General features: G+C 37.4%; 1 protein-coding gene across 1 annotated transcript in view; it reads right to left on the bottom strand.

Annotated features, from left to right (window-relative positions):
- SLC1A1 (solute carrier family 1 member 1) overlaps window positions 1-12,737 on the bottom strand; it is a 50,571-nt gene that overhangs the window by 21,154 nt on the left and 16,680 nt on the right. The window contains exons 2-4 of the mRNA XM_065662761.1: window positions 11,802-11,942; window positions 2,117-2,209; window positions 140-254 (exon numbers count right to left, since the gene is read on the bottom strand). Of these exons, the coding sequence (XP_065518833.1) occupies window positions 140-254; window positions 2,117-2,209; window positions 11,802-11,942 (349 nt within the window). The remainder of the gene's footprint in view (window positions 1-139; window positions 255-2,116; window positions 2,210-11,801; window positions 11,943-12,737) is intronic.

The raw sequence follows: 12,737 nt of genomic DNA, 5'->3' as shown, positions 1-12,737 counted from the left end.
ATGTCTAGCCTGTTGAAATGCAAGATATTCTGTATTCATCCAAACAACATTAGAAAGCATTTTTACACATCACAACTTTTATTTGCATTGTTGGGACTTCTGCAACAAGGGCATGGAAACTTATAAAAGAAAACCTCACCTTATCAGATCCAGCATGGCATCAACAGTACTGACTTCTGGGGTACTACCCACTCTGTCAATCTCATTTGCTTTTTGAGGCATTCCAGGTTTAATGGTCACAACTAAGACAATCCCTGCAGAAGGAGAACCACAAGAAAAGCTCACAGTGCAAGCAGAAGCAGTGGTGAACCATGCCTCAGTATATCCTGTGTAGCTAGATTCTTAATGAGTTAAATGCACTAAATGCTTTCTGTGGATGCAGGGATGTTCAGAAAAGGGAAATCAACAGTGGGTTCCAACACAGGAGCTACTTGTAGCCTTGACTCTGGACATGGGTACTCTAGCTTTGGTTTTGCATGTATGTCACTAAATTACTACTGCTTACCAAGAGAGTAAATTACTTCAGCTGGGCTTCAGCTGAAGTGGTCTGCAACTTCTGCATGGTGAAATTTCAAATTGCCATTTACCTTCTCCCTTACGCAGTTCTTCCTGTTAGTAACTTTCAGATATGAATACAAGTGTGTTGTTCTGTGATCCCAATGTACAACAGATGTTTTGGTAAAGTTAATTAGCAATAAAGTTATGTAAAAGAACTGGCTTCCAAAACAGACTGAAATAAAAAATTACAGGCAAGAAACACTAGATTTAACCTTATGAATACTGAAATCAATGACAATTTTTCCATTTAGTGACTTCATTTTAGGCATTTTTACTATTAAATGAAATACTAGGCCTTTCCAAATGCATTTTACTTTTTCTCCCTCAAAACCAAACAAATCTAAAGCAAATGAAACTACTAAATCTCAGCATAGGAGAAAGAGGCATTTGAAGGACCCTTCAACCAGATGGGAACAAGGCCTTCTAATGACAGCCATGAATAAAAGCAGAACTGAATTTGTGTAACTCTGCACAGTGAAACAAATAATATCAGAGTATCACAGAAGAACTTAGAATAGTAGGGACCTCTGGAGATTATCTGGTCTAACCCCTTTCTTAGGAGTTTCTTTGTGTAGGGCTAATTTCAAAGTTAGTCTTTAATTAATTTTAGTCTCATTACTTTTAGTCTAATTAATGCTAGTCCTTATGAATTTTCTTCACTACATATTCACAGAAAATTCCCAGACAGATGAGACAGCCTAAATGGTACAGCCACAGTGATCTATTCTGCTCAATAATGCAACCTCTAAAAATTAATCTGTATATGATTCTTTTTCTATTGTTAAATATTGCTTTGCCTTACAAGTAGGCCACATACGATGTATATTTTGTCCTTCAAATAAATACATGTTTCTTTTTAGTGGGTGATATCTAGGCACAGTATCCACTCACGCTCAACAAAATATGAAGATAAGGCACAAATTACGTGACAGGCGACAGAGAAGGGCCTAATTTTATTTCTTATTTAGGAAGGCAGGCTGAAATGTTTGCTTAATCATATATGGAAGATTTTAATATTGCTTATAGAGAACGAACTTCCTGCAAGAGGAGATGTGGACTTCACAGAACTATGAGTGGAGCCTGTCAGTGAAAGAAGTGACAAAAACCTTTTAGGAAGGAAATGAGATGACAAGGGAAGCAGTATTTTCTGTTGTTCTTTCAGATGAGACATATTATACATTCTCGAATCTGAGAATCACTGACAATCTATTATTTTGATATTGGGGAACTCACTTTGTAATTAAGGCTGGCCTTTGATGTTCATTCAGCTTTCCTACTGCCATCACTGTTTACCTAAGCAGACAATTCCTAATTTTCCTTGAGCTGAAATGTACGGCAAATTTTCCTGTGGCTTCATTCTGCATATGAATGTGTGAACAGAGGCACTAACCTCTCCCTATACCTGGCTACAAGCATAATAAGATGTTTGGTATGATTCCTATCTCTTCTCCTCATCCTGTCTTGGGAAATCAGTTAATGTCACAGTACTGCATAACTGCAGTTAGGCAATGCTTAAGATTTCAGTGAGGATTTAAGAAGTTACAGTATCACAGAGTACCTAGTATTACAGCAATGATTGTAGTGCAGAAATAATAGATGAGCGCTCGCAAACCAATCTTCCCAGAAACACTGGAATCCAAAGCAGCAACACCTGCAAAAAGAACCACAAAAACAAAGCACTAAAATACAGTCTTAGGTGAAGCCTGCTTTTTTTTTTTTTTGTAAAGACAATTATTTATTGTCTCTTATTTCTATGCAGGATTTTTTTCTTTATTCAAGACATTCCTAAATACCTAATTGCCACTTGCACTTCTGAAAAATGTCTGTAGTGGACCAACGTAGTTGCTTCTGCTTCTTCACAGAAATCAAGTTCCCCAGGAATTTTCTAGGAAAAATATATATAAGCTCTTCTGATTCCCTGATGTCATGACGAATTAGACTTTTTTGGTTTGTGAATATATGTTACAGTTTATTTCCATATTCACTTAAACAATAGCTTCACTTTCTTCAGATCTGTAATATTTTGGCTTTAAAACTAAAAGCCATGAGAAGGGAGCTGCTCAGGACTGTTACCCCAGGTTTCCCAAAGGCACATGCAGACAAGTAAGGCTTATTCCTGGTGGGCTCACCTTCATTAACACGTTTAATTGGGGTGTTTTGCCTAAAGCTTTTCTGAAGTCTGGGATGTTTCCACTCCTCTGCCTGTATCTGTCATTGTCAGGAACTGAGGGTAGGTTTTGTTAATAAAGGTGGGGACGTGCTAAGGCGGTGTGATATTGAGGTCAGCTTAACTTCTGGCAACAGTATTGTATCAAACTGCTCCTGAAGTATTTTTTTAATTGTTTAACAGATTTACAGTTGTAGCTGCACACATACAATTCAATAACCAGGGTAAAATTAGCATTGTGACTGTAAAAGTTTACTGTCTATAACCACACAAGTTAATAATTCACTTAAAATCTCTTTATTATACATTTGTGATGGACTTATCTTTTTATGATTATTGAGTCAGGTTAAAGACTGGACAGATTCTTTTGTACAGAAAAGCAAAATTACCATGAGGATATTTAACCTCAAACAAGGACAATTTTATAGGGGGAAGAAAAAGAAAAAAAAGTTCCAAAAACTAAGGAAGAAAAATCAAAATATCTTTCAAAAGTAAGTTACACAAATGTAACTTACTTATCTCTGAGCTTCAACATGTGTTGATGTCTCTTTCAGAAGGTGTATTAACAGCAGTAACAACTTTGTCTATGGCATTTATATAATGCCTTACTACTTCTGTTAATTGTTACTCAAAATACAAACAGTACTGGGAGGGGAGAATGAAGGTTATTCTGTTTCATCTATTTGATAATTTTGGGATCTTCCATGGGACAGCATATCATCAGACTGAGTACAGAAGAACTACATATACATGCAGAAATCGTGATGTAAAGACTGTCTCATTTGTACACCAAATAAGGATAATAACTACTACGATGGCAAGGGAATACAGACCAGTGCACAGAAAAAAATAATGCCACAGAAAAAAACAGCTATTACAGGAGGCTGTCAGCACTAAGGATATTGTTTGAGGCACAAACAACAGAATGGACACAGAATCTAGGCCATCATGTTTATTTCTCACCTTGGGAACTGGGAAAAAAACAAGTAGAAAGGAGGACTTTGGCATTGCCATGGGCTCAGCTATGGAAATTATGGCAGTAGGAACTCTTGAGAATGGACAGTAAAAAATAATATGTTCTGCAGACAATACAAAAGCTATTCTCAAGGCTGTCAATGTTGAAACTTTTGCACCTGATACTTCAGTTTAGAATACATCTTTTAAAAGAGAGGAAACTGGTATTGCCACAGTTCCGTCTCTTAATGAAAAGTTCAAAAAACTAGAAATCATGGAATTTTATTCTAAAACTTGTTGTACTGACTGTCAAGAGGAGCTGGACAGACAGTGGAGGTAAGATCTTTTTAAGGGTTGAAGTGCTTCACAAAGTTTGCCTTAAGATTTTTTTTGCCTGACAGTCTTGTTGACTCAGCCAAGAACCTAATAATCATGGCAAGGTTATTTCCCTAGAGTATTGAGTTATAAAGATTCTACAATTGGTATGACACAAAGTTTATGTGACAGCCATTCTTCTGGCTCCAAATTAAATCTCTTTGCAAACAGTTATGCTCGCTGGAGTTACAGAGGCATAACTAAGCGAAAACTTTGACCCTGCTTTTTAAAACGAAATAATAATCCTGTTAGTGAGTAAGCTGTGGCAGAACCCATCTTATGCTTCCACTACAATGTCAGTGCTGCTTTGCTAGTAGCTATAAAAACACGCAAATCAGTCAGGCAGACATCACTGAATAAGTGAAGTGCAGGTATGGTCTGAGGACAACAGGTGTGGGTTTCGTTTTGTTTTTTTTTAAACTGCTGTACTCTGAAATAAAACTATACAGATTATGCTTCTATTAAGAGAATGAAGTAGGATTCACTACCAGTACCACAGGCAGGTTTGCACTGAGTGCTTTATGCTGCTATGCTCCTTTTTTTTTCATGTTAGCTTGTTACACATAGGAAAACACAATATATAAAACCAGATTTCTCTCCAGATATATCCTATTGTCATTAGTGAGCCACTGATAATATATTGTAATTTATAGCTACTGGACTTCTTGTCAAGCCAACTGAAAATTGCATTTCTTTTGAAATAATATCATGGCTTTGTAATTTCTTGGTTATGACTGAAAAAGTTAATGGAAGATGTATTAAACAGAGCATATAACTAACACTGATTTCAGTTCATAAGAAAACTTATTTCTCAATCTAAGATGACACACATGCTACTCAAAATGAAGAGCCTGCAGTGTTGTAAGTAAAAGTAAAATCACAAAAACAGTGTATCTATCTAGTGTGAGTATCTACTGTGGATTACCACCAAAGTTTTATAACTATTTTATTTGCTCTTCCACTCCCTCAGCCTATCCCCAAGTTTTAAGTGTTTAAACAGGTTTAAGCAGATAAACTGTAAATGTAGCCTACTGTACAACAAGCATGATGGATTCTCTTCCATCCCTGGGCATTTCAAACCTGCGGTGTTTCAGATTAGTTCCTTAAATTTTCCTACAAGGGTGTTCTAATTCAGCTACAGCCACTGAAGCACGGAATGCTATTCTTTGGTGTAATACACAAGATATAAGGACACACAAAAGGCACCAACCAGAATTAAAATTTGTTAATCTACCTAACCTGTAGGTAAGGTAAGATTTTAATATGTGAAGCTGTATTTGGGAATCAATTGCTTAGTCTTCTGCAATTAGCATCTATGTTCTCTATATTACAATCTTCAACAAGTTATTTGTATTAGGGTTTTTTTTCCTCAATTTTCTCTAATTTGCAACGCATACACTTGTAAGAGAATAAAAAAGAAAACAATCAGTGAAATCAAGTCTCTCCCATCTTCTCTTTCTTGTCCCAAAACCTCAAAACCCTATCAAAATGAAATCCTGTACTGCATATGCTTTTTTTTTTAGTTATTATTATTTTAGGAAAGAATGGGAGGACAAATAATACAACTGATGCTAGTAATTTTGTTTGACAGAGTATTCAAAGGCATCAAAGCACAACAGGGATGAGGATGGTACTGGACCCTCAACAAGCAGAAGAGGCGCATACTTCTGGGTAAGAAACATGGACATCCCATCTTAAATGCTGGAGAAAAAAGAAAACTAATCCAGCTCTTCCTCACATTGCAGTAACTTTTATATACTGCATATGGTTTGTTTTCACTTGCATCTTTTGGTTGGTGTTGCCAGGAAGGATACCAATTTTCTTTTCTTTTCATAGCTGTTATTTTTGCTCTTTTACTAGAGGATTCCCAGGAGTTTCCTCTTTAAAAATATAACCAGGAAGAAGAACAATATTGGGGAACTTCCAAGAAATCAGAAGTGGGAAAATGTAATGATTACAACTGACCAATTTAACCTTGTGTTGTGTTCAACTACTGATTTTTGCATGTGGAATATGTGTGGCCAAAGTTAAACATATAGCTTCTCTGACTCTTTAGAATCCCTGTCTATCCTGTTACGTGAGTCAAACCAATCAAACCAAGAGCCCTGTTAAGACTGGATAATAGCATCGTCAGTCACCTGCAACTTTAGTTGAAGTCCCTCTGAAATTCCTTTCATAATCTTGTTTTGTTGTACGTCGTTAGAGTGGCTTCCCTGAAATGCTACTGTATAAAGCTGTTTTATGGAAGGGGATGGTCTGATCCAAACAAATTGAGCCTAAGTATGAAACATGGTGTTCCAGAAGTTTTTACCTTTAGCCACTGATAGAAGAATGTATCATTATTTCGGTTTCTCACAGATTTTAAAAAATTACACTTCAGTGTAACACAAGGTTGCAATTTTATGAAAGACCAATATTTGGTTGCCTTTTCTCTCCCTAACAAGAGGATTTATTTTTTTTTCCATTTTGGTGTCACATGGGAACAGAGAATGTCCCTAAATAAACCTGTAATTTTGGAAGTGCTGGAAAAGTTGCAATGAAGTCTTGAAAAGTCATTGCGATATACGTTTCAGTGGTACTGGTGCTGTTGAAACTTCATGAAAATCCAGGAAATTGATTTTCTATGCCTTTTGTGAAAAACACTTGTCTTTCTCTGCCTTGTTACTCAGAAGGATTGTTTTGGAACATTCTGAACACAAACTGGTCCTCAGGTTTTCTTTCTTTGTCCACTCTTCTAATGTGAATGGCAACTCCACTCTCATGAAATACAGGAGTGTCTTTGCTCAACTGCTAATATGCAAGCTCTTTTTGCTTCTTCCAGGTTGGTCTACAGCTTTCTTACTGTTTCCTAAGAAATGTAATGAGATTGTCAATGGTTTCTGTACTTCCTTTTTTTTTCAAAAAAGCTTACTCAGACTTTTGGAAATACAAATAACAATATTTCAGCTAAAAGAAACCAAGTAGCTAATAAAGAAACCTCTACGGGTATTGCAGCCAGGTAAATCATCTAGACAAAGTCACAGTCACAAACCAGACCTGTTTGTCATGCCCAAACAGCCCTTGAAATTTGAAATAGCCACACCTTTTTGTTGAATATAAATCCAGCTTTCAAACACCGCACTAACTGAAAGAGGGGAAATTTAGATTAGACATTAAAAGATATTCTCTTCTATGAGGGTGGCAAGACACTGGCACAGGTTGCCCAGAGAAGCTGTGGCTGCTGCAACCCTGACAGTGTTCCCATCCAGGCTGGATGGGACTTTGAGCAACAAGGTCTAGTGGAAGCTGTCCCTGCCCATGGCAAGGAAGCTGGAACAAGATGATCTTTAAGGTCGCTTACAACCCAAACCATCCTATGATTCTGTGATTAGTGTGCCAGTTAAACTGCTGTGGAGCAGTGTAATTATACATCTCTGCATCGGATGTACTGTGGACTACATTAGATGGCTAATCCTAGGTTAGAGGTAATGAAAAATTTCTGACTCTGGATATCGATTTGCTAAGGGACGGTTGTGCTGCCTTGTAGGCAGTCTGCACTATCAGCATTGCAGCATTGTATTATAATCTTTCGCTAGAGAGCTTATTGGACTATACACATAGAAAGAAGGTATTAGGACTGCCTTCCATTCCTCTTATCTGCAAACAGTATCACTTGAAGGAAAATTGTAATTTTCCTCTAGAAAGCTCTTAAGAGGTTATATAATCTCACGTTAATGCCTTTTCACGAGATATGATGTTCCTTAGGTGGAATATAATAAAAATCTATCATGAGGAAAGATGACACATCAATCTGCCAAGATGGACAGGCTAGCAAGATTCATAACAGAAATCAGATTCAGTTCACAGATGTAGCAGGAATATAGCTTCTGCACCATTAAAAGTGAAATATGCATGGAGTGAATATAGAAAACCCGGAGTACTGAAAGTATCACATTACCTCCAAATTACTGGTGTTAAAACCTATAGGCGGACAAACTTTAGCTTCTAGGCTCCTAAAAAGAAAACTTTAGCATGACACCAAATTTTTTAATCAATCGTGACATCCACACTCTGAGAAATGGAGTAAAAAAGTGAATGTGATGTGTTTTATATAACGGACTTGTTTACATCCTGAGCTCCAGAACAGAAGAGCAGAAGACACTAACCCACTTCAGATCCACCCACAGTAGTGCCACCAGGAGCCCCCAGTGATATGGCTAGGACAGGGGCAGTGACTGCCAATGCATGATAATGGCTGTAGTGTGGGGGCTCTTTGCTCTTGATAGCTGGTGGTAATCATGCTCCATGAACCAGAAATGCACTTGAAAGTTTTTTTACTAGGTCAACTGACATTGATGGAAAAGGAGGAGATGACAGAAGTAATCCGAAGAGGACAGGCACAAAGCCTTGTCCATTAATAGCCCATGACTCAGCAGTCCTCCCTGCCTCAATGACTGCACTTGGACAGCAGGGACAGGACCTCCAGCCTCCCTCAGTACAACTGATGATAAAACTCATTAACAGTAGTGTAACATTCTCTGTCCTTTGCACAATGTACATGATACAGAGGGACAAGTTGAGTTTCCTGCCTGAGCCCAGGTAACTGGTTTACAAAATATTATTCAATGGACCTGCTTTCCTGAAGGCTCTTTTGGCTTCAGAAACAGAAAAAGAACATGCAGGTGTCTCATCATCTGAATATACAGTCTCTGAGTGTGTTAAGCTAGATAAAGGTTTTCCAAAGACTGGAAATAAGTTTTCCTGCTGGTGATGCACACAGCCTGCTAAAGATGCCTCAGTCACAGAGCATCTCTCAATAGCTGTGTTTCTTGCACTTGCAGAAGTGGAAACTGCTGAGGCAGCTGCTACCTCAGGAGTGGTGATACCAAAGGAAATTTTATTTGGACCTGCATTATAGGAAACAAAATAGGCTTTTTCTCCCACCATTTTCTTGTCTGTGCTCCTTCACAGTACTGTACATCTGTAGATGTTTTATATGTAGTGGAACTGGCAGGTCTATTCCCAAGCATAGGCACAGGCTTAGTGTGGTTTAACTTCAATTACTAATATAGTGGACAATGAAAAGGTTGCTGAAGTCTGAACTGTTCTGACTTTCAAAGACAAACATCAGAAGTAAGAACAATCTGATTAATAAGCTGCCTTGATTTTTTTTTCATTGCATTCCAGCTCTTTCGTTTCCCATTTTGAACATAAAGATGATGAAGGGATTGAAGCACCTCTCACACGACAAAAGGCTGAGAGAGCTGGGACCGCTCAGCTTGGAAAAAGAAAACTCACAGGAATCTTATTCATGTGTATAAGTATCTCACCGGTAGGAATTAAGACAGAGACAGATTCTTCTCAGTGGTGCCCAGAGACAAGACAAAACACAACAGGCAAAACCTAAAAACCATTACATTTCATCTGAATAGGAAAACACTGTTGTACTGTGAGGCTGGTCAAACACATTGCCCTCAGAGGTAGCAGAGTCTCCATGCTTGAAGATATTCAAAACCTGACTGGATATGGTTCAGGGCAATCTGCTTTAGCTGACCGTGCTTGAGCAGGGAAGGGTTGTATTGGGTGGTCTCAAGAGTTCCCTTCCAGTTTCAACCATTCATTATGACTGTGCAAAACAGGAAAAATGACTAGTGTGCGTTATGATTAGACACAAGCCTAGTAACTCAATTCAAATATGCATTTCTGGTACTCGAAAGGTTACCATATTTCTTTTAGGAGATGCAGAATATCTCATCAACATTCTGAGGAAGGATGAAGGTTAATAGTGAAAACCACCATGCATGGAAATGTCTGGCCATTTGCTTGCCACACATTTCATTGCTACTTGCACTCGGTCAGCTACTGCTTTTGTCTTTAAGAGCGACAAAGCTCTATATATGCTGCTGAAGTAGCTTCTGTTGTTTTCAATCTTGTTTCCTCTTTCTTGCCTAAAAACCTAACATAGAATTGTAGAAAAAATAAGCCCTTCTTTTCTATGTATACTGGATATGCCAGTGTCAGAATTGGAGCATTCTGTTCTCATCTCTGCATATGAATTTAACTCCAGTAATCTGCAGGTTTTAAAATCCAAGCTCATACTAGTAGTTACAACTGCAGTTTACTCATAATGGAGTGTTAAATAGCAGTATAATATTTTTAACAGCATAATTCTTCTTTCCCCTCACAAGAACCAGACATTTAATAAGTAAGTAATTTCATGGATATCCTGATGATATTATTTCTGAAGACAAAGGTCCAACTTCAATTTAGAAATAAAAGCTTGTTGGAAAAAAATAAATATACAGACTTGTCTGGCACAAAAGAATACGTATCTTGTCTTGGCAGCTTTTCCTGGATCTCCAGTCACAGACTCAAGTTCAATATGATAATAGTAGAGTTCAGTTTTCCTTTCCTTTCTGTCTCACTTCCTACTCTTTATGAAAACGCTGCTGTCCTATTAATTAAAACACCAAGCCCTTTTTCAAACCTCTCTCTGTCCTTCTGTCTTTAAAGTACTAACAACTGTTTCATCTCCTTTCATTCCTTTGGAAACAGCTCCTGACTATTTTCTGCTGCCATTTCTCACTCTGCCTCTTGCAGCTTTCCTGTTTGGATGTCTCCATTTTGCAGCTCTTGGTGTTCCTTATTTTAATTGCAATACTGGGATCCTGTCACCCTGCATTACAGATATGTTCCAGAGACTTTGGCAGCCTCCCTTAGGCTCTTCCTGACCACTCTGGGGTGCACTGCTGAAATTACTGATATTTTTGGCCATGAACTTTGAGGAGCCTGGGAGCTTGTATCCTTGAAAGAACTTTCATGGCATGATCAAAATTTCCCTTTCATCTTCTGATCACAGCATGCTCTCCTTTTTAGCAAATGTCTAATTTATTTCCATGACCAACCAACCAAACAACAAACACCTGGACATGAATACAAAATAGAGGCTTTATGAAGATTAAAGGGGACAATATAATGACAAATTCATTGTAGGAAGCCAAAATAAAAAAAAAAAAGACAAGTTTGCTTGGCTTTGTCTGTCTTCACCTACTGAGTGAGATGTTAGTAAATTCCTGCATGCTATGGTGGGGTTTCAGCCAACGGCTGGCTTGCCTCTTCCAGAAGAAGGAAGCTTTGCTTTTCTTTCTATAACACCTTCCTGGCCACACAGTCTCCCTACGCATTCTCTTGCACTTCCCCAAAACCCCTTTGAACTAAGTGTACCAAACAGACTTTTCCTTTTTTCCTAATTTATAGTTTTCTGTCAGGTCAGTGCACTGAATGAAGGATTCAGTAAAAGCCAAAGCTCAAGCTAGACACCTCATGGGAATTTGTTGAAACCACAGAAGTGCAGCTGAAGAATCTCCTCTTTTTTATGACAGTACAATATGAGATCAGCTCCCCCCTTCTTATGAAATGACAGCATGAAACTACTTGCAACAGCTAACACTGTACCTAAGAATACGCAGTTTCAGCTTTGGGCTTGCAATCTGCAACTGTTTAACCAGCTACTGAACACAGGGAGAAAGAGGCACAAGAATCTATAAACATTTATTATCTCACAGCTCCTTATAACTTAATTACCAGATATTGTGCTAATCCTTCCAAATCCATTTTCATTATATAAAGAAAAGCTTTATCCAAATATATGCAATCTATACTTTTCATTATAGAGTGCCATCAAACGGCATATTTTTTAAGATTATTTCATTTAGAAAGATAAAACACAGTGATAATCCAATCAGCTAACAATGCATTCCAGACATACCTGTGATCATACTTGATATGATTAACGGCAGAATGATAAGTTTGAGCATTCTCATCAGCACTTCCCCAGGAAAGGAAAAGTAGGATTTACCCAGGTTAGACATTTTGCCATATTCCCGTACCAGCATGCCAACTCCAATACCTAAAAGGCACAAAAAGATGTAGAACAAATCAGCAGTAATTTATAGTAGACACATGGGGGAAAAGGAGGAAAAATAGGAGAGAACATTTAAAAAAAATAATAAAGAGAAACAGACACATTTTTACAACAATAGTGAAACTTCTACAGCAAATTAGAGATGTTGCTTTTTCTGTTCTATATATTAGTGATAGGCATAGTAATAACACATATAATTCTGAACTTGGAGGATGTCTGTAAGTACATTTTTGGAAAAACCTTGATTATGCCCTCTGATTATCAGTCAAGTCCAGCAGTGACTTTTTACCTGGTTTCATTAGCTCTAGAAGACCCACAACCAGCATTAAAAAAAAAAAAACCAATTAAAATAAAAAAAAAAAATCAATAACACTATCGAACATTTTAAAAAGTGATACAATATAAATATTTTAGATAATTTGTACTGGTGAAAATATGTCTACATAGCAGCAATGCTTTCAGTATTTGCTGCTCATAATTAAAAAAGTGTGTGACTACAATCACTAAATTAATTTAATAATTTCCAGGAAATTGATCAACAAAAATACACTCAGCATACTCACACTCATTACATTACGTGATCAATCTACAAAATACCAAACTGAAAGTTTAATCACTGATTGAGCCACAGCACAAGGCACTTTCATACTTCCTCTTACCTTTGGATTAAATGAATTATCAGACAGTTCTAGCTTCTAAGACAAACCACAAACAAGATTTCTACTAAAAGAAAATAAATCATAGCCCAAAAGACAAACTTCTTCAGTTTGTCAGGCAATA

This window comes from Lathamus discolor, chromosome Z (genome assembly GCF_037157495.1).
Source record: "Lathamus discolor isolate bLatDis1 chromosome Z, bLatDis1.hap1, whole genome shotgun sequence".
Classification (NCBI taxonomy): domain Eukaryota; kingdom Metazoa; phylum Chordata; class Aves; order Psittaciformes; family Psittacidae; genus Lathamus; species Lathamus discolor.
Note: the sequence above shows the minus strand (reverse complement) of the source record. Positions and strands in the feature narration are given on the sequence as shown.